Raw genomic sequence first — 20,769 nt, forward strand, 5'->3', positions numbered from 1 at the left:
GTGTGTGACTGATACTTGTATAATTCATTTAATCTTTGTTGTCCTCCTGAATGGTGGGCATACACTCTATATACTGAAATACAAACCGGATTCCAAAAAAGTTGGGACACTAAACAAATTGTGAATAAAAACTGAATGCAATGATGTGGAGATGGCAAATGTCAAGATTTTATATGTAATAGAACGTAGATGACAGATCAAACGTTTAATCCGAGTAAATGTATCATTTTAAAGGAAAAATATGTTGATTCAAAATTTCACGGTGTCAACAAATCCCAAAAAAGTTGGGACAAGTAGCAATAAGAGGCTGCAAAAAATAATTTTGAGCATAATGAAGAGCTGGAAGACCAATAAACACTAATTAGGTCAATTGGAAACATGATTGGGTATAAAAAGAGCTTCTCAGTGTGGCAGTGTCTCTCAGAAGCCAAGATGGGTAGAGGATCACCAATTCCCACAATGTTGCGCAGAAAGATAGTGGAGCAATATCAGAAAGGTGTTACCCAGCGAAAAATTGCAAAGACTTTGCATCTATCATCATCAACTGTGCATAACATCATCCGAAGATTCAGAGAATCTGGAACAATCTCTGCGCGTAAGGGTCAAGGCCGTAAAACCATACTGGATGCCCGTGATCTCCGGGCCCTTAAACGACACTGCACCACAAACAGGAATGCTACTGTAAAGGAAATCACAGAATGGGCTCAGGAATACTTCCAGAAACCATTGTCAGTGAACACAATCCACCGTGCCATCCGCCGTTGCCAGCTGAAACTCTACAGTGCAAAGAAGAAGCCATTTCTAAGCAAGATCCACAAGCTCAGGCGTTGTCACTGGGCCAGGGATCATTTAAAATGGAATGTGGCAAAATGGAAGACTGTTCTGTGGTCAGACGAGTCACGATTCGAAGTTCTTTTGGAAATCTGGGACGCCATGTCATCCGGACCAAAGAGGACAAGGACAACCCAAGTTGTTATCAACGCTCAGTTCAGAAGCCTGCATCTCTGATGGTATGGGGTTGCATGAGTACGTGTGGCATGGGCAGCTTGCATGTTTGGAAAGGCACCATCAATGCAGAAAAATATATTCAGGTTCTAGAACAACATATGCTCCCATCCAGACGTCATCTCTTTCAGGGAAGACCCTGCATTTTTCAACAAGATAATGCCAGACCACATTCTGCATCAATCACAACATCATGGCTGCGAGGAGAAGGATCCGGTACTGAAATGGCCAGTCTGCAGTCCAGATCTTTCACCTATAGAGAACATTTGGCGCATCATAAAGAGGAAGGTGCGACAAAGAAGGCCCAAGATGATTGAACAGTTAGAGGCCTGTATTAGACAAGAATGGGAGAGCATTCCTATTTCTAAACTTGAGAAACTGGTCTCCTCGGTCCCCAGACGTCTGTTGAGTGTTGTAAGAAGAAGGGGAGATGCCACACAGTGGTGAAAATGTCCCAACTTTTTTGGGATTTGTTGACACCATGAAATTCTGAATCAACATATTTTTCCCTTAAAATGATACATTTTCTTAGTTTAAACTTTTGTTCCGTGATTTATGTTCTATTCTGAATAAAATATTAGAAGTTGGCACCTCCACATTATTGCATTCAGTTTTTATTCACAATTTGTATAGTCTCCCAACTTTTTTGGAATCCGGTTTGTAGAATTAATCACTGCATTACTGTAGTATATAAACTTTTGTACAATTAAAGATGTGCAAGCTTAATGTATATTGTTCCTGTAAACCTGTATTACATCTATGTTTAGAGATGATATGTGAACATGAATCTACCTGTCTACCCTGACTAGGTGTGGCTATTATTCGGAATGTCTTGGCAATTGTTGTGTTTTTTATATATTTGATATACCTCTGTTGAGTTACAGCCTGTTTAATTTAAATTGAAAATGTCTGCTGGGGTTGTAGAATAATGTGTAACATGGTAGGTTAACTGTTATACAAAAATGGAAAATATAATCCAGAGAAAATTGAGCCTTTACAGTACAGTGTTCCACAAAGTATTTTAAAAAACAAAATGCTTTTTTTGGTTTTGCAGTTCTCAATGCTCATAATGACTTTTAAAAATAACACTAGTAATATTCAAATTGTACAATGCCAGTTCCATTGCAAGTAAGTCTATGTTGAAATTTAAGCAGAGCAGTCTCCACAGATTGACCTCTGTTGCAAAGGTTGTCAAATCTTGAGTTGCAGCGCTCATACAGCTTGTAAAGAATTTAAAAAACCTTACAGTATGTACAGTAATGTGATGTTTTGTGAGGATCATTGTATTTTTCACAAAAAAAGTTAATCCAGAGCCCTGCTGGCCTTGCACAACAGTAGCCGCATATATTCTTACAATAGCTCCGCTATCCTTTTAGCCTATTCAATTTAGCAATAGTATTCCAATGCTGAATACAACTGAAGTCAGTTACTTCAAATGTGTGTGCTAAGCTGAAATAAAGAAAATTTACTGTGTAAAACAAACATTGAAGTAACAATTTACTCACACTAAAATGAGCAATCCAAAGATGATTGAGATATATAGATTTGTGGTTTCAGTAGTTTTTAATAATCAGTGTAAAATACGGTACATTCAATCTGTTGTATAAGTGTGACCAAGGAGTAAGTATTTTAAGAAAATACTTCCTTGAAGACTTTAGCTTTTAATAGTAAAGTATATTAAAAGCAAGTGTTGGTTAGAAAGGATACATTCTTAATGTGTAGTAATCTTACAAGTAAAATTTCAAAATGTAAATTTTACTTGTGAAATAAACTTTCCTAATTGTTTGAGTTAATATTAGGCATTTTCTCTTATCTGTATAAACCTGAGAAAGTTTGTGAGCACTGTCAATTTAACCCTATGGTAGATCTGAAAAATGGATGGATTCATATTTGTATTATTTAAGGAAAAAATCATCCATCCATCCATCCATCCATCTATTATCCAACTCGCTATATCCTAACTACAGGGTCATGAGGGTCTGCTGGAGCCAATCCCAGCCAACACAGGGCGCAAGGCAGGAAACAAACCCCAGGGAGGGCGCCAGCCCACCGCAGGGCACACACCCACACACCCACCAAGCACACACTAGGGACAATTTAGAATCTCCAATGCAACTAACCTATGTCTTTGGACTGTGGGAGGAAACCGGACTACCTGAAGGAAACCCACACAGACACGGGGAGAACATGCAAACTCCATGCAGGGAGGACCTTGGAAGTGCTACCCACTGCACCACCGTGAAATCATCTATATCTTGTAAAATTCCTGAACAGTCTGAAACTTTTGAAAGATAAGTAGTTTAGTATTTCTCAAATCAAAATTGTTTCTTTACAATCACGGTAGATATTAATTTGCTCCATGAAATTTTGTTCTAAATTGTAGCAGTTTGATAAATTTTAAAAATGTACGTAGCCTGTTCATGCATTTTAAAATGGAAGTCATGGGGTTACCTGTCGTGAAGCTCCTGCTCTGGAGGCACAGACTAGCAGCTAGAGAAACCAGACTGTAAAATGTTTTTAAGGTGGGAGATGGAACTGACAAATTCTAGAGAAAACTAGACTAGGGTTATGTTGCAGCTTTGGACACCTTAACAGTTATTAGTTGAAAACTATGGTACCTTCTGCAATGGAGAACCATACAGCCTTGAACACTTTAATTATAAGCTGTAGGCAGAAAGCTTACTGTGGTGCAATTGTTAAGGGGTGCAGCATGAACATGCAATGGGTCCCTGTGCACTTCAATCAGATGAAGGAGAGAGAAAAATCCAAATCGTAGTTTGACTATGCTATTTGAATCCTGATTGCTATTTAACATAATTCTCATAGCGCTATGTGCAATACCAACACTCACTCTGCAACAAAGCAGACTACTGCCTTGGTGGACACATCTGTGGCATTAAGAAATGTGTGTTCATAATAAAACTGGCAATTAAAATGGCCAGACTTGCAAAGTTTGGCTGTGCATGAGGATAGTAGTACAATGATCTGCAATAGCTAGTCTGTTGTACATGTGGAAAACAGTACTAGTTTTGATTATGTTGGTTTGATTTACTGGATAATTTCCTGTGAGTTTTGTCTTCATTATTTCCATATTCCATAATTATTTGGGCCCCACCTGTAAACCTTTGCCTATAATGTGTCCATTATTGGGTATATGTGTGGGGTGACTGACTAGTTGAATAGTTAGTGGAAGATGGGTATCCTACATACTGTACAAGATAATTTTCGCAATCAAGCATATGTTTTACACACCGTTCATCTATTCCTGAGCAGCTCCATGAAAGTGTGTGTCATGGTATATGCATTCCAGGAGAGTGGACAGAACCAGCAATTAAAAAGCCACCTGTCTGCACTCTAGATATGCTTTCCTCCTTTTTTTCAGAAAAAGTCTATTGATTATTATAAGTGGTGGTAATTGTAGGATCAGAAGGATTAGTATCTGGAGGAGAATCTATTTTTATTAGAATAGTTTAGTCTGTTTTAGTCAACACACTATCAAGAAGCATCTAACATGCATAAATGAACAAAATTAAAACAAACAAGATAGCCAATTATAATACAGTGCAGCTTTTTTTATGAAAACTGAAATGTATATTGAAAATCTTTAAGTATGTTGGTATTAAAACTCGCTAGAATCCACCCACTTCATTTCAGGGCTTACTTCATGTTTTGTGTGTATCACTGAAATAAACAACAACATCTATATAGCATGTTTTCATACAAACAATGTAGCTCAAAGTGCTTTGTGAAATTAAATAAAAGGAAGTTAATATAAAACATAAACAAGATTGAGGAATAATATTATATAGTATGTAACAAAGAAACAATTAAGGTTGAATGGCTACGGTGACAGGAAAAAAAAAAAAACCCTCCAGTTAGGCTTGAGAAAAAAAACTAAATCTGCAGGGATTCCAAGGCCAAAAGACCACTCAGTCCCCACTGGGCATTCTACCTAACATAGATGTTCTAAATCCATCCTTATGGTTTTCAAGTTTCACATGGAAGAAATTGATGATGATGGTCACGTGGACATCTAGGAGACCCACCATTTAATCCATAAACACACAGGGGGCGGTAGCAGCACAGTACCGTGATCAGGTGGTGGTGTTGCAGAATTCCGTCATTTGAAGAACCGGAAAAGACTGCAGAGAATAGTACATATATATTAGTAGGGAATTGGAGTCAGAGGAAAATGATAATTTTCCATATAGTTTAATAGGGATACAACTAAAATGTAGCTATGAAGAAGCCATTTTAAAATAATAGGTTTTTATCCATTTTTTAAATTGTTCTGCAGTTTTAGCTTGGCAATGGGAAAAAATAATTATGTACATATAGAAATAACAAAAAAGATACTTTGTGATACAGTTATTATTTACTAGCAAAATACCCATGCTTCGCAGCGGCGAAGTACTGCCTTAAAATTTTTATTATGAAGAAAATTTAAACCTTTTTAAACTGAGGGAAAATAATACCAATAATTATTTGTTAAGGATCTCTTTGTATACCACATTGTGAGTTCGGCCCTCCGGTTGTAATATGACCAAGCTGTGCGCTGAGCTTACTCTTGAGCATGCAACGTACAGTTGGCCATGTGAACAGTAATCTTGTTTCAAATCTCACAGCTTGGATTGCTGCTGTCATAATCGGTTTGAGTTTCATGGTTTGTTTTAATTATGACAGTATTTGTAGGACTTGTGTTGAAGAGACATTCGGCATCTGTCAAGCGTTGTAAGTATACAACCGGTTTCATCGATAACTTCACATCCAGCTTTTGAGAGTTTAAACATTCATAAACATCATAGTGTCCACTACTGAAATCATCACCTGTCAATCTAAGATGTTTAAGAGGCATTGGCGGTTGTCGAAAGGTGTAAAATATTTGGCCATATCGGTACACTTGAAAGCGACAACCGAACAATTCAGCGGCAGCCATCAACTCGCATGCAGATGCATAGGTGAAGGGGCTTAAGCATTTCACTCTTATAGTGCTCCTGTGTAGTATAATTATCTCCTGTACCATCATCAGTCCACACCTTGAACCTCTCCCAGTCATCTATACTAATAAAAGGCAAAGCCCTCACTCACTCACTCACTCACTCACTCATCACTAATTCTCCAACTTCCCGTGTAGGTAGAAGGCTGAAATTTGGCAGGCTCATTCCGTACAGCTTACTTACAAAAGTTGGGCAGGTTTCATTTCGAAATTCTACGCCTAATGGTCATAACTGGAAGGTATTTTCTCCATTAACTGTAATGGAGTTGAGCTGGAAAGGCGTGGGGGCGGAGTTTGTGTGACATCATCACGCCTCCCACGTAATCCGTGAACTGACTGTCAGCGCAGTACGTAGAAAACCAGGAAGACCTCCATAAAGCGCTTAAGAAAACATGCATTATATAATTGAGAAGGCAGCGAAACAATAAGAAGCGAGCGAGTGACATATACTACCATATTCATGAGTGCTGCTACCTCGGAAGGAAAGCAAGGTGTAAACCTAAACTTTAAATTAAGTTCATAGACAGGCTACCGCTGGCTTTTCACATGCCCACGGGAATGCGGGATACAAGTTTAATGAGAGGGCGAGGATATAAGCGAGAGTTTTGATCACTTTGTAACTAAGTTAAAATTGTAGGTGAAGGGCTGTGCTTATGCAAATTCCGAGACTGTGTTTGTGGGGGATTGACAGCTAAGGCAGGTGGGGGAGTCACGTCATCATCACCCCTCCCATTTACCTCATTTCGCTCTGTGCTGAGCTTTGCGGCTAACGCTGTCTTCCGAAGCAACTTCGTCACACTGCCACCAAATACTCACAGAAAAATCCACAAGGTAATACACACTCTGTCTTTAGAGTTTCTCCACACTGAATCCTCCAGGCACTACTTACAAAAGGTTACATTGACAATCGTGTTACGTTATTTTTAAAATCTTTCCTTTTCTTAGCACAAGCACAGCTGAGAAGCTTCATGCATGTGCTCCATAAACGTTAAAAATAATGCATTTAATCACACTTTGCATTACAAGCAAAGGGAGCTTTTGTCAATGCATGATTTCCTGGTACACCGATTACATTGATCAGCATCCCGATTCATTTTACCCTCGCACCACCTTAGTTTGAGAAGAAGTATGAAAAATATGAGGTTAACACAGAAAAACAGATCACCAATTCAAGCTTTATGAATAATCGATTAAGCCATCAATAATTGTTTTGGTAAAGCCATCCTCCTTCCATTTTATAATTTTTCCGCCACTAGCCATGATTAAATGAACGGTAAAAAGTAAGAACAAGCGAGGGTGACTTATTTAGGCAGGCATATATATGACAGCAACACTCATGACAATGTCAATCATGTTACGTTATTATTAAAATGTTTCCTTTTCTTTTTCATTACTTCTTTAACACACTACTTCTCCACTGCAGGCGGGTATTTTGCTATATATATAATATATGAATTACCTCCAAAGAGCTGAGACTTTTGATATCATGAGCGTGTGTACAAAAGGGGTCTCCTGCCCAGCAAAAGTCGAGCAGCCAGCGCGTGCATAGCTGTGCCGCCTTTGAGGCGCTGACTGCGCTTCTGCCTTAAGTCAAAGTGAGCACTTTTAATTTTTTCTTCCTCCCCCTGCGCTATAGCCCAGACAAGTGCAAACACGGGACCCCTTTTCTACACCACGGCAAAATAATATTAAGGCGATTCACAATTTCTTTTGCGTATACGATTATGAGGTCCTCAGCTCGGATTATGAAGATACGCACAGGAGTGTAGGACTGACAGTGCCATCACAGCCAATTAATGGCGGGGACGTCTCACCAGTCTACACAAGACCCACCGTGACTGTCCCCAAAAGGCGATCATAACGTCGGCGAACACATCTCTCTATACTATATAAAAGAAAAAGGCAACTTTACTTTCTTTACACCTTTTTTCCTTTTATCCCAAACCAAAGCCTTTCTCTCTTAACACTGCAGAGGACACATAAATAATTTTCTTCAATTGCCGGTAAGGCACATTACTAGAGGCACAAATTTGAACGTTCACATAGAAAATGTAATTTCTATACCACAGCCGTCGTGTAGCGCCTTTCAAAAGGGATCTACTACCGAGAGATGATCCATATACATTTTAGCTGCTGTTAGTTACTTACCTGTTGTGTTACACAGTCTTTAAAATGTAGTTTACCCGCAACCACTCCAGTAGTGCTCAATGTACCTGTACTTCTTAAAATGTTAATGTTTTACTGTTTAATAACTTATAGACTATATTTTATTATTTTTCCCTTGCACTCAGTGACCAAAGCTATACACACACATATAGACACATACAAACATACACACAAGTATATGTATGTGTGTGTGTGTGTGTATATATATATGACAGCAGCAATCCAAGCTGTGAGAAAACAGTAAAAAGGAGGCGTGTCAGACGTCATGGTAGATTTTCTGATGCAGTTAGACGAAAATAACTTTGTGACGCTGCCACCAAATACAATACAATTACTTTGACAATCATGTTACATTATTTTTAAAATGTTTCCTTTTCTTTTTCGTACCTTCTTTAACACACTACTTCTCTGCTGCGAAGCGCGGGTATTCTGCTAGTTCAATACATAAGACACAATGTTCCTCTGGATATCAAGAGTGAGCCTGATCTGGCCGTGCAATATATAATAAAGAGAATGGAAAAGGCAGGTGCCATCTCTGGGCATGGAAACCACTCAGTAAGTGACAGTTCTTTGATCGATGGTGATCACCTCGATAGACATGTTAATGGGGGTACGGTTGGAATGATAAAGGAAATGGGTACCTGAACAATGTAAAGTAAGTCTAAAATACCTAAACAATAACTATAATCTTAATAAATGAACAATAATACAGTGGAGAAGCCGTGGATTAAATAAAAAGGCTGTAGTTATCAGCAGGGAGACGTGAATCCCGTGGCGAAGCAAGGAAGGGAATGTAGAGACTGGAGCGATGGACGGCCTTATATAGGCAGGCAGCCAACAACGTGGGAGGTTTTGGGATGGGGGACCCAACGCTGCCTCAAACGGTGACCGAGCTGCAAGCTATGGACGTATATATGTACGTAAGTAGGATTCAGTTAGCGTTGGGAACCCGTGTACCAAATTTCTTGAAGATGGGCCCATAAGTAACAAAGACCGTTGAAAAGTTCAATATGGCGGCCGACAGTGGCATCATACCGCCGAAATAAGTACCAAATTTCAGCCTTCTACCTACACGGGAAGTTGGAGAATTAGTTACATTGGAAAGTTCAATATGGCGGCTGACAGTGGCATCATACCACTGAAATAAGTACATACATCGGTTTTGGGTAGCGCAGGGAAGCCACCTACCAAATTTCGTGAAGATGGGGCCATAAATAAGGAAGTTCAACATGGCGAACATTGTCAACCGTTATGACCATTACGCGTAGAATTTCGAAATGAAACCTGCTTAACTTTTGTAAGTAAGCTGTAAGGAATGAGCCTGCCAAATTTCAGCCTTCTACCTACACAGGAAGTTGGAGAATTAGTGATGAGTGAGTGAGTCAGTGAGGGCTTTGCCTTTTATTAGTATAGATACTTGCATTTAATTTAGAACATTAGAAGAATTGTAATGAGAAAGAGCCATTCAGACCAACAAAGCTTGTTAATCCTATCCACTTAATTTCTCCAAAATTAAAATGAAGTCTAGTTTTGAAGGTCCCTAAAGTCCTGTCTACCACACTACTTGATAATTTATTCCATGTGTCTGTGGTTCTCTGTGTGAAGAAAAACTTCTAATGTTTGTGTGAAATTTACCCTTGACAAGTTTCCAACTGTGTTTTTTGTTTTTGAACTCATTTTAAAATAACAGATGGGATCCACTGTACTAACTAACTTTTGCAATTTTAAACACTTCAATTATGATGAATCTTAATCTCCTTTTGCCTAAACTAAAAAGGTTCAGCTCCTTTTAACCTGTTCTCATAAATCATAGCCTGTAGTCCAGCAATTGGCCTAGTTGCTGTTCTTTGGACGTTTTCTAGCACTGCTAGCCTTTTTTAATTTATATTAAATTTCATCTGCCAGAAATATACCCAAACCTGAATGCTGTCAAAGTCCCTCTGTAATGATTTACTGGATTGTACGTTATCTGCCAACACACCCATCTTATGGTAATAAACTTATTTATATTCCTATCCAGATCATTAATATATAATATATTAAAAATAGCAGTGGCCCTAACACTGATTCCTCAGGGGCACCATTCTCAACATCATTCAGTTCTGATAAGGTTTCTTGCATCATAACAAATTCTTCCTGTGTCAGCCAATCCTGCACACATCTACACACTACACTTTGAATTCCCACTTTTATTAGTTTGATGCCAAGCCTGTCATGTGGGACCTTATCAAATGCTTTCTGAAAACCAGGATAAATAATATCCTATGCGACACTCTGATTGTATACTTTTGTTGCTTACTCATAGAGTTCCAGCATGTTAATAAAGTATGACTTCCCCTGTCTGAACCCATGCTGTTTAGTAAAACTCCGGTACTGTACTTGCAATGTGTTGCTCAATCTTGTCCTTAATAATTCCTTCCATTAATTTACATGAGATGCACATTAAGCTTACTGGCCAAGATCTGCTTGAACACCCTTTTAATATAATGGGATATAATTTGCTATTTTTTAGTCATTACAGATTTTTTCAGTGCATATTGACTTTCTTAAAATATGAGTCAAGGGTTTATATATGTACTCTCTAACCTCCTTAAACACTTGAGGATAAATGTTATCTGGTGCTTTTGATTTGTTTGATTTCAGCCTATTTGATCAAAGCAGTACTTCACCCACTACAGTTTATAAAGCCTTCAGTACCTCCTTAGTAGTCTCTGATACTGCTGGGTGGCTATACACTTCCTCAAATGCGAATATTTGCAAGGAAAATGTAGGTTTAAAGCATTTGTTACTTCACTGTCAGTGTATTTTGATTTGCATGTAATGTTCTTAATGCATATCACCTCTTCAATTGACTGTTCTTTTACTAATATAATACTGAAAGAATCTCTTTGGGTCATTTTTTACCTTATGTGCAATATGCCTCTCTAACTGTCTTTTAGCTCCATTATACTCTTCTTAAATTAAAAGTCTGTAATTTTCAAAATCAGTTATTTCTTCACAATCATGATATATATTAATTTCCCTCATAGAATTGCATTCTAAAGTGAAGCAATTTTTATTAAATAAAAATATACTTTGTCTGTTCTTGCAGCTTGCACATATGACTAAAGGGTACATAAGTCCATAGCTTTGACATGAAGAATACTGAACATATCCATATTGTCCATATTGTTTAATGGTTGTTCTCATGCTCTCATACTGTTAGCACTGAAGTTATTAGTCTTGTATACCTTATACAGTAGCTGTTTTTTTCCTTTGCAACTTTTTTATATATTTTTATTTACTCACTGCAGTGTTTATTTCTTTGTAATTTCACATTTTAGGATGAACCTGTTCTGCATCGCATGTAAAATGCTTTTAAACTTGTATAATTTTTCTATGACTGTTACTACTCTTAAACACTTTTCCCTGTTTATTCCTTTTAGACTTTGCTGAATCTGTTTAAAATTCACCCTGCCAAAGTGAAACTTAACAGTTTTAGTCTTTGCATCCTAACTCTGCCAAAACACTGAGAATCTCTTCTCTGTATAAATAAAACCACAAAGTGTACCTGGTCCGTGCATGCCCTATCAAAATGTTAACAAGATACACAAAGAAAGCAGGATGCAAGGGCTAAAATGTCTGAACCAAAACAACAAAGAAAGGGGTATCGTAAAGGCTAGCACAGACGTTCCTAAATACAGTATATAATGTAATTGAAACAGGCAAACAACATTGTGCTCCTTTTAATAAACTGCCATTTTGCTATGCTAGTTGTATTACAGTATAGTCACTTGAACCTAATAGTTTAATCACCATGTTGTAGTTACTTATTTATTTTCACACTTCACAGTTCTTTTATTTATTTAGTCTGAATTATTCCTCCATAAGAAATGGCCTGAAAAAGAAAGATCAACATCCCAGAATGGTGTTGCCAGAGCCCAGATTACCAAGACAGCTGTGCACATGAGTTCTCCTAAATTTGGCTGAGCTTGAATTCTTCTACAAAAAAGTGAAGTAAAAATGCAAAATCCAGGTATGCACAGTTGATAAATACCTTTACAAACAGTTACTACTGTAATCAGCTGCTGCATTAAAGGCTATGCAAACGTGTGCAACCAAGGAGTTGATTTTATTTTTTATTTTACTTTATTTAAAATACATTGTTTTGTTTTTCACAAACATGTTGTTGGCTGCAAGGCCTTGTTAATTTGTTTTGATGTCTGCCTTTACATTTCTTTAAAAGCTGAAATTCCTCTGAAGGTGTGTATAAATTTGATGTGCACTGTACATTAGGTTGTGTTTTTTTTTTGCTAAATAGAGTTGTTTAGTAATAATTGCTTTGGAAATTGTGTAATTGCACTAATTGGGATTAGTAACACTGCGTTTTGGCTTTACAGTATTTCCAAAGCTTAGTAAACTGAGAAGATGCATCCATACCTTTTATTGATGACAAGTGGTACATTTAATGTAAAGAATGACAATAAGCAAACCTAAACCTGCCGTTTATATTTTGTATTGGTCCAGTTGTGTCATCAGCAGCAACCTGTGCATAATGAACCACGTCTACAGGTGCTGGTCATAAAATTAGAATATCATGACAAAGTTGATTTATTTCAGTAATTCCATTCAAAAAATAAAACTTGTTTATTAGATTCATTTATTACACACAGACTGATACATTTCAAATGTTTATTTATTTTAATTTTGATGATTATAACTGACAACTAATGAAAGTCCCAAATTCAGTATCTCAGAAAATTAGAATATTGTGAAAAGGTTCAATATTGAAGACACCTGGTGCCACACTCTAATCAGCTAATTAACTCAAAATACCTGCAAAAGCCTTTAAATGGTCTCTCAGTCTAGTTCTGTAGGCTACACAATCATGGGGAAGACTGATGACTTGACAGTTGTCCAAAAGACGACCATTGACACCTTGCGCAAGGAGGGCAAGACACAAAAGGTCATTGCTAAAGAGGCTGGCTGTTCACAGAGCTCTGTGTCCAAGCACATTTATAGAGAGGCGAAGGGAAGGACAAGATGAGGTAGAAAAAAGTGTACAAGCAATAGGGATAACCGCACCCTGGAGATGATTGTGAAACAAAACCCATTTAAAACTGTGTGGGAGATTCACAAAGAGTGGACTGCAGCTGGAGTCAGTGCTTCAAGAACCGCCACGCACTGACGTATGCAAGACATGGGTTTCAGCTGTCGCATTCCTTGTGTCAAGTCACTCTTGAATAAGAGACAGCGTCGGAAGTGTCTTGCCTGGGCTAAAGACAAGAAGGACTGGACTGCTGCTGAGTGGTCCAAAGTTTATGTTCTCTGATGAAAGTAAATTTTGCATTTCCTTTGGAAATCAATGTCCCAGAGTCTGGAGGAAGAGAGGAGAGGCACAGAATCCATGTTGCTTGAGGTCCAGTGTAAAGTTTCCACAGTCAGTGATGGTTAGGGGTGCCATGTCATTGCTGGTTTTGGTCCATTGTGTTTTCTGTGGTCCAAGGTCAACGCAGCCGTCTACCAGGAAGTTTTAGAGCACTTCATGCTTCCTGCTGCTGACAAACTTTATGGAGATGCAGATTTCATTTTCCAACAGGACCTGGCACCTGAACACAGTGCCAAAGCTACCAGTACCTGGTTTAAGGACCATGGTATCCCTGTTCTTGATTCCCCAGCAAACTCGCCTGACCTTAACCCCATAGAAAATCTATGGGGTATTGTGAAGAGGAAGATGCAATACGCCAGACCCAACAAATCAGAAGATCTGAAGGCCACTATCAGAGCAACATGGGCTCTCATAACACCTGAGCAGTGCCACAGACTGATCGACTCCATGCCACGCCGCATTGCTGCAATAATCCAGGCCAAAGGAGCCCCAACTAAATATTGAGTGCTGTACATGGTCATACTTTTCATGTTCATACCTTTCAGTTGGCCAACATTTCTAAAAATCCTTTTTTTGCATTGGTCTTAATTGATATTGTAATTTTCTGAGATACTGAATTTGGGACTTTCATTAGTTGTCCGTTATAATAATCAAAATTAAAAGAAATAAACATTTGAAATACATCAGTCTGTGAGTAATGAATTTGTTTTTGAATGGAATTACTGAAATAAATTAACTTTGTCATGATATTCTAATTTTATGACCAGCACCTGTAATATGTAAATGGTTCGAAAAATTCTTGTGAAGCGCAGCAGAGCTGTTGAATCGAACATTGTTGCTTAAGAAGAGAGAGAATTGATGTGTGTAAGAACTTCTGAATGAATGGAATAGTAAACATAGAATGGCAAAAGCGAATGTAACTGCCAAAGATACTTCATGATAGTTGGAAAAGCTATGTACTTTATGCCAGTGCGTACGTGCAATGCTACAGGAGGCACGAGGCGTGCGTGCTTTCAAGCTCTCTGGAAGACCACGCCTCCGAACACTGCCCTACCCCTTTTAAACTAAAGACAACCTGGTTCTGCAGGGACTACGCCGCATCACACGTGATTCGTGATGAATAGGAAGTACTGTAACGCTTTTTCTATATCCTTAAACGTTTTGCGGTGTACTAAATAAAATGAAAGCACACTCCACCTTCACAAATGTAAGTGCTCAGAGTTAGATGATTTGTCTTGATCTCAGTCTTTATACAAACGGAAGCCTGCAGTCTTTCCTTTTCGGGTAAGTGCAGTCGTTGCTAGCCAGCGTACGAAACAACTGCATTGGTCGAAGCCACTTTTCGGTATCCTGTTCAAAAAAGACTTGTCGAGTGTTTCGCTTGGCAAACTACATGTAAACTCTTCACTTGTTGCATATTAAATGTTAACTGAGTACAGCAACAAATGCCTCGACTTTATTAGAACTACGCGCTCAGTTAGGCGCTGGTAGAACAGAAGTACACGACGAAGAACAAGGATCGGAAGGAAGATTCTTGTCCTTTAATGATTTTGTTCCCCCCACGTTCGATTAAGTTCGCGTTGTCGTAATGCATGATTGGACATACGCCCATGCGAGCTAATCTGTTGCAGTTTTTCGAATCATGGTAGTTTAATGTGGTATATTTTTGTTATTCAAGAAAGTACGTTTTGCTGGGTAACAGAAATCGTCCTTGTTACCTAGTTTACTAATGAACGGTTGTATAATTTTGAGGTGTTTTCTTGTTAAAGTAGGCGTAGCTGCTAACTAGAAGTAAAGGGTTTTTGTTTAGAGAGGGGGCGTGCCCGAGCTTTTGTGTTGAGCTACAAATTCTTCTGTAGTCCGGGAATGAGAGACACTTCCAGCACTTGTGTTTTTTTTTCCCCCAATTTCATTAAAATAACGTTAAACTGTCCATCACATTTTTGTATTTTAACACTTTGGATGAACTACTACTTCTGTTGCATTTTTAACCAAACATTTGTCTTCAAGATCTGACCCAGAAGCAGAGTATTTTAAGTTAGCCTGCGAAGTGAATCAATGCTATATTTGGTGCCTATGTGGATTGCTTTAGCCTGTCCCAGACACTAAGATGCAGATTGTTCGGCTGACATGAAAAGTAATGATTTATTTTTAAGGTATTTTTTAAGTTCACCTCAGTAATCCTGTTGTATTGCCAACGTTTTCTGCTTATAAATAGAAGAGGATCGAACAGTACGGCGATTGGACTAAATCCGAAATCCACCTCATTAGCTAATACCACACAAAATTCTGGCTCTTTTATAATTAGTTTAGACTGTTTTTGAATTCTGTTGGAGGCCCTCTCCCCATCTGTGATATAAACCGATGAGGTAAAATAGGTTTGGTGTTTTTTTTTTCCCTTATGTAGTATGTTTTTGACTGTAAAACTGGGATAATCGTGTATTCACGATGTGTTTATACAACTATGTATCCAGTAACTTGTCTGTGTATGATACTTTGTAGCTCCTGTTGAGAGCAAAGTTCACATTATCCGAAAACCAGCCTTTCATAATAGTTATCTAGTAATTAATCTCTTAAAACAATAAGTTACATTTTAAAGTACTAAAAATATTTTTTAAACTAATATGACTTCTTGCTTCTCTAGCAACCCAGTATTTGTTTATGTTGTCTTTTTGGAAGGAATTTTTGGTTCCTCTGTTAGAAAGAATCTATGTCTACAATTCTGTTATTTGATCTATTTCTTATTCAAGGATATCTTGTTGACCAAGAAGTTGGACTTTAAAAAATATGCATTCATCGGTTTAATCCTCATATTCTGCAGGGAAAGTCACTTAGCCTTGCCTGGTTAAAAACTATTATGTATGTTCTGGCTAAAATGGTGTATTGTATGTTTTTTCTTATACATTATAACATGGAAGGTGGCATATAAAAGTTTTTTGTTCAGTTGTATTCTTCATTGTGTTTCTCTTTTATATTGACTTTACAGACGAGACTGGAGTGAATAAGAAGCTTCTCATTTTGAAGTTCGTAATAACTGAAGAAATGGTAAGTGGGTGTCTGTCCCCTTTGTTTTAGTAAATAATAAACCTCATAATTTTAATTTTAGACTGGAGATTTCAAATGTAACTATATAAAAAACTTCTATTTCAGTCTGAATGTTGAAGTTGTTGTGGCTTACTATGTCAAAGTTAAAAATTAAAACATATTAATGCATTTTGTGATTACTTGCGGGATGTAGTGATCATCTCAAATATTGTGCGCATGCATATAATCTAAAGAAGAATCTAATCTTGGTTCTTATTCTTTTTGCAACAAATTGGCATGGGGATAATTTAATAACACAACTTGTCACTGTGATTGCTTTATAAAAAAGACTTTGTGTTTTTCAGCTCACTATTGTTTAAATTAAATGAGTGCCTAAGGTCCACCAGAAGACAAGATGTTTTTAAAAGCTGAAAGAGGATATTTTGCCTTTAGCTCAGTAGTAGCTAGATTGTCTGTTGGTATCTCTTTTAGTTATTAATCAGAGTTATGTGGATATATGCTTTGGTTTACCAGCTAACTTGAGTAAAAAAACTGCTTAATTCTATTTGCAAATGGTTTTTGTTGATTTTTAAACTTTTTCATTTCCAACAAATGCATTTTAATTTAATGATATTCTTTGGCTTACCTAAAAATGATGTGCTCTTTACCTTAACAGTATACTTGATAGTTATATTTGCAAATTGTAGTGGATCACACATCTGCGCTTACTGTAATTGGCCAAGCAATGTTTTGATCGGCCATTTCACATTTACAGTCTGGACTCTACCCCAGTTTTTATTAAAGAGTTCAGCTGAGAGTTTTTTTTTTTTTTTTCCTAAACATTCTAATCATTAGAGTTAGCATTGAGCGAGAGCTTCCTTAAGTGTGGTGTTTACCCCCCCCCCTTCTGTCCATTTATTTCTGGCTAGCATTAAGCTATTTGGTATGTTTTACCTTATGTTGTGAATTTCAGAAGCTTCAAAATCTTACATAATATTTTAGTGAGGGAGGGGGCGGTGTCTAATGTTTGAGCTTAGATATCCAGTACCAGTCTCCATCTCCTCTTATTTATCAACCTGTTGTCTTGGTGCCCGCATTGGCCCTTCAGCTTATTCTCAGGTTTTGAAACTGGGGTTGTGTAACTTGTGTGTTATAACTTGATTTATTAACTGTGTCTGTTTTTTTTTTTTATATACACTAGTATCTGATTTGATAAATTATTACATCTCGTCAATGAAATGCATGATTTGTGTATCTTTAGACGCTGGATTTCAACCATTTTCATTAATGGTGTAGGCAAAACTCTTTTAGGTGGCGTTTGTCATTATTTATTGTTGGATTTTTAACATGGAGAACTCCAGGATATAATATATAATTACATGAAATAGGTAAAAAAGCACTTGATTAAATTGACAGTCTTGACCAAAGACATTCTACTTTCTCCTTTTAAGGCAGACAAACTGTAAGGCAAGTAAGATGTCAGCTATACACAATTACTCCCTAAGTTTTACAATGCATGAAGATTAAACTATTGTTGAAGTGGCATCTCAAATGCATTTAATAGAGTGAAAATTCCATCATAACAATTTTCAAAAACACTAACCTGATTGGTCTCATTCTTATTTTTCATAGTTAAAGTATATGAGATCCCTCTCCTAACATGTAATATTATTTAAAATGTGGAGCTGCATAGTGGAATAGTTATTAAAACTGCAGAGCATAGAATGTAATCTTGTAGACTTTTGTAAAAGTATTAATTTTATTGTTACAGTTTACAATTGTGTCAAATATAACAAGTTTCTTATGAAAGTGTAGTTTCAGGGCCATCAAAATGGTGGTTTTGAATTCTTCAGGAAGAAGGCAAAAAATCATAATGGAACTTTTCAACATGGTGCTTAAAACGAGTTGCTAAAACTACAAATATACTGTATATATTTTCATGAGAAATTACTTTTTTGTGGTATGATTTTTTTTAAATGAGAATTTTCTTTCTTTACTTGGATTTAAATTCTTTCTGTTTTTGCATGTTTACACTGTGTATGTGATGGTGCTAGCATATATTTGAGCTTGCTAGTCTCTGAATTAACATATTTTAAAGAAGTTGATGAATGGAGAAACTTTTTATGTAAGATTTTAATGCTGGAATTTAGAATTTTAAAGTTCACTAAATGTTTCCTCAACACTTTAATTTCATTAATGCAAGTTTAAGTTTCACCTTTTTACAAAATATATGACTGTCAAATATAAGCATTTTAACTGCTGATACATTTTTAAGAATTTTCTAATTAAACCTCCTGTACATGTCTAACCTAGGTCCACTTTTGGTACTAGTTTGGCTGTCTTGACAAAAAAAAACAGCTTTTTTGAACATCAGTGCAGTCTCTTTAAATGTAATGGCAGATTATATAAATAAGTATCCTAGTTTCCACTATTCTTGAGTGTCTTGAACGACATGAGTACCTAAGTGTTACATACAGAGTCTTAATACATGTTCAGAATCTCTGTCTTTTCTCCATGTGTTGCAGAATCTTAGGGATTGTGGGGGTTAAATGGCAGGTAAATTACAATCAAAAGATGAATGTGAAGCCTTTGTTCATTTATCAGGGCAATGTATAGTACTGTATTAAAGGTGATTTAATCTTAACATCATTTCATCGCTCTCTCTCTCTCTAGAGAGAGAAAGAGACAGGTGAAGGACATACTGTATTTTCTTTTGGGACAGTTCTGTTGTGTGTTTTCCCAGCTTATGTGATGAACAGTAATGATGAAACTCTGAGGCTGGTCTGTGGATAAATTCACTTACCTGCAGCTGTAGTTGGTCAACGTTCAGTTTTCATTGAAGCATGTAATTTTTTAAGTTTGAGTAGCTGCTTTGCAGTCCCACCGCCCTGGGTTTGAATTGTGCATCTTATCTTGTTGTTCCTGTGTCTGCATTTATTTGGTTGATTGCCTATTTAGAATTTGCTGTTGCAGGAGTGTGAAGTTAGTTGTATGTGTAAATAAGCCCTGTGATGTACTGGTGCCCTGTCCAGGGCTGTTTCCTGCCTTATACCCAGGACAGGTTCTGGCGTTGATCATCCATCCCAACTCTGAACTGGATTACCGGTAGTTGAATTTAAGATATTTTTTTTTTTATTATGCTTAAAATATAGGGGATGATGGTACAACAGCAGGAAATTTGGGGGGGGGGCAGGGGGGTTTAACTTTTCTTTGTGTATGTATAGAAATCACAGTGACTGAGCTTAAAGGAGCAAATATGTAGGTTTGTATTATATATGGTGTAGTAATTTACATTCATTCACTGTTGAAATTCCTAAATGATAAATTTTATGCTGTTGGTTCTTGGCCAAAGATATTTTCAGAATTTGCTTGTTATGAAAAGGTTGATGGTTTACAGCTGAGAATACTTAAACATTTTACAGCCCCCACTTCCATGAGACAGTATTTCTGTACTCTCAACCTCAATTCCTGGATGACCACCCCTGGCTGCAGGTGATTGAGACAAATTCATACTTTTTAACAGAATATTTTATGTGGCTATCTCCTGTTCTCATTCAGTCACCTGAAAAATTGCTACTAAAATGGGGTATAACAGATAGCAATTCAGTAGTTCCTCAATCCCAGTTATCTTTTAATGTTCTAATTTTTGCATTCAGATGATTGAGATGGGCTTCCTGGCTGACGAGGAACAAGGCCACCACTGAAAGTGTCACTTCATGTATCATGAATAAATGAGTGTTTTTGAAGTTTTGTTGTTGATTATTACTTTTACAACTATAGCATTAGAGTGCTACCTGGTGTTTCTCTGAACCTGAAATAACTTAAATAGATTTGTAGGTCATATCAAAGTGGTACATTTTTATTGTTCCAAAATTACTCATGGAAGCACAGAACAAAAACAATAGTGAAGGTATGTTAGGAATTAGCAAGGCAGTGTAATTTGGTTAGGATTATTTGCTTTCCTTTTTAGTTGTTACTAGTGGTGTTTTAGTTTACATTTTTGTAAGTACTGCTGTTTAATTAAGGTTATTTGCAGTCAATTCAGCTCAGGAACCTGACAAAGAATATATTTTTCTGCACTAACACCCAAACAGAGATGATTGCTTACTAACCGGGGGTAGTTAGCACAGAAACACTAGCAGAGTATTCAAGGAGCAGTATTGGAGAGTTTGGTCCAGTACGCTGAAAGATAACAAAACCTTGTTGCTGA

General features: G+C 37.2%; 1 protein-coding gene across 4 annotated transcripts in view; it reads left to right on the forward strand.

Annotated features, from left to right (window-relative positions):
- mtmr4 (myotubularin related protein 4) overlaps positions 1-20,769 on the forward strand; it is a 226,069-nt gene that overhangs the window by 23,718 nt on the left and 181,582 nt on the right. The window contains exons 1-2 of one of the 4 annotated variants that reach the window (XM_039756817.1): positions 14,627-14,819; positions 16,522-16,580. In XM_039756817.1, coding sequence (XP_039612751.1) covers positions 16,578-16,580 — 3 coding nt within the window. In that variant the 5' untranslated portion in view covers positions 14,627-14,819; positions 16,522-16,577. Of the gene's footprint in view, positions 1-14,626; positions 14,820-15,650; positions 15,673-16,521; positions 16,581-20,769 lie in introns of those variants that run through there. The other 3 variants (XM_039756819.1, XM_039756815.1, XM_039756820.1) reach the window with 3 other exon arrangements.

This window comes from Polypterus senegalus, chromosome 6 (genome assembly GCF_016835505.1).
Source record: "Polypterus senegalus isolate Bchr_013 chromosome 6, ASM1683550v1, whole genome shotgun sequence".
Classification (NCBI taxonomy): domain Eukaryota; kingdom Metazoa; phylum Chordata; class Cladistia; order Polypteriformes; family Polypteridae; genus Polypterus; species Polypterus senegalus.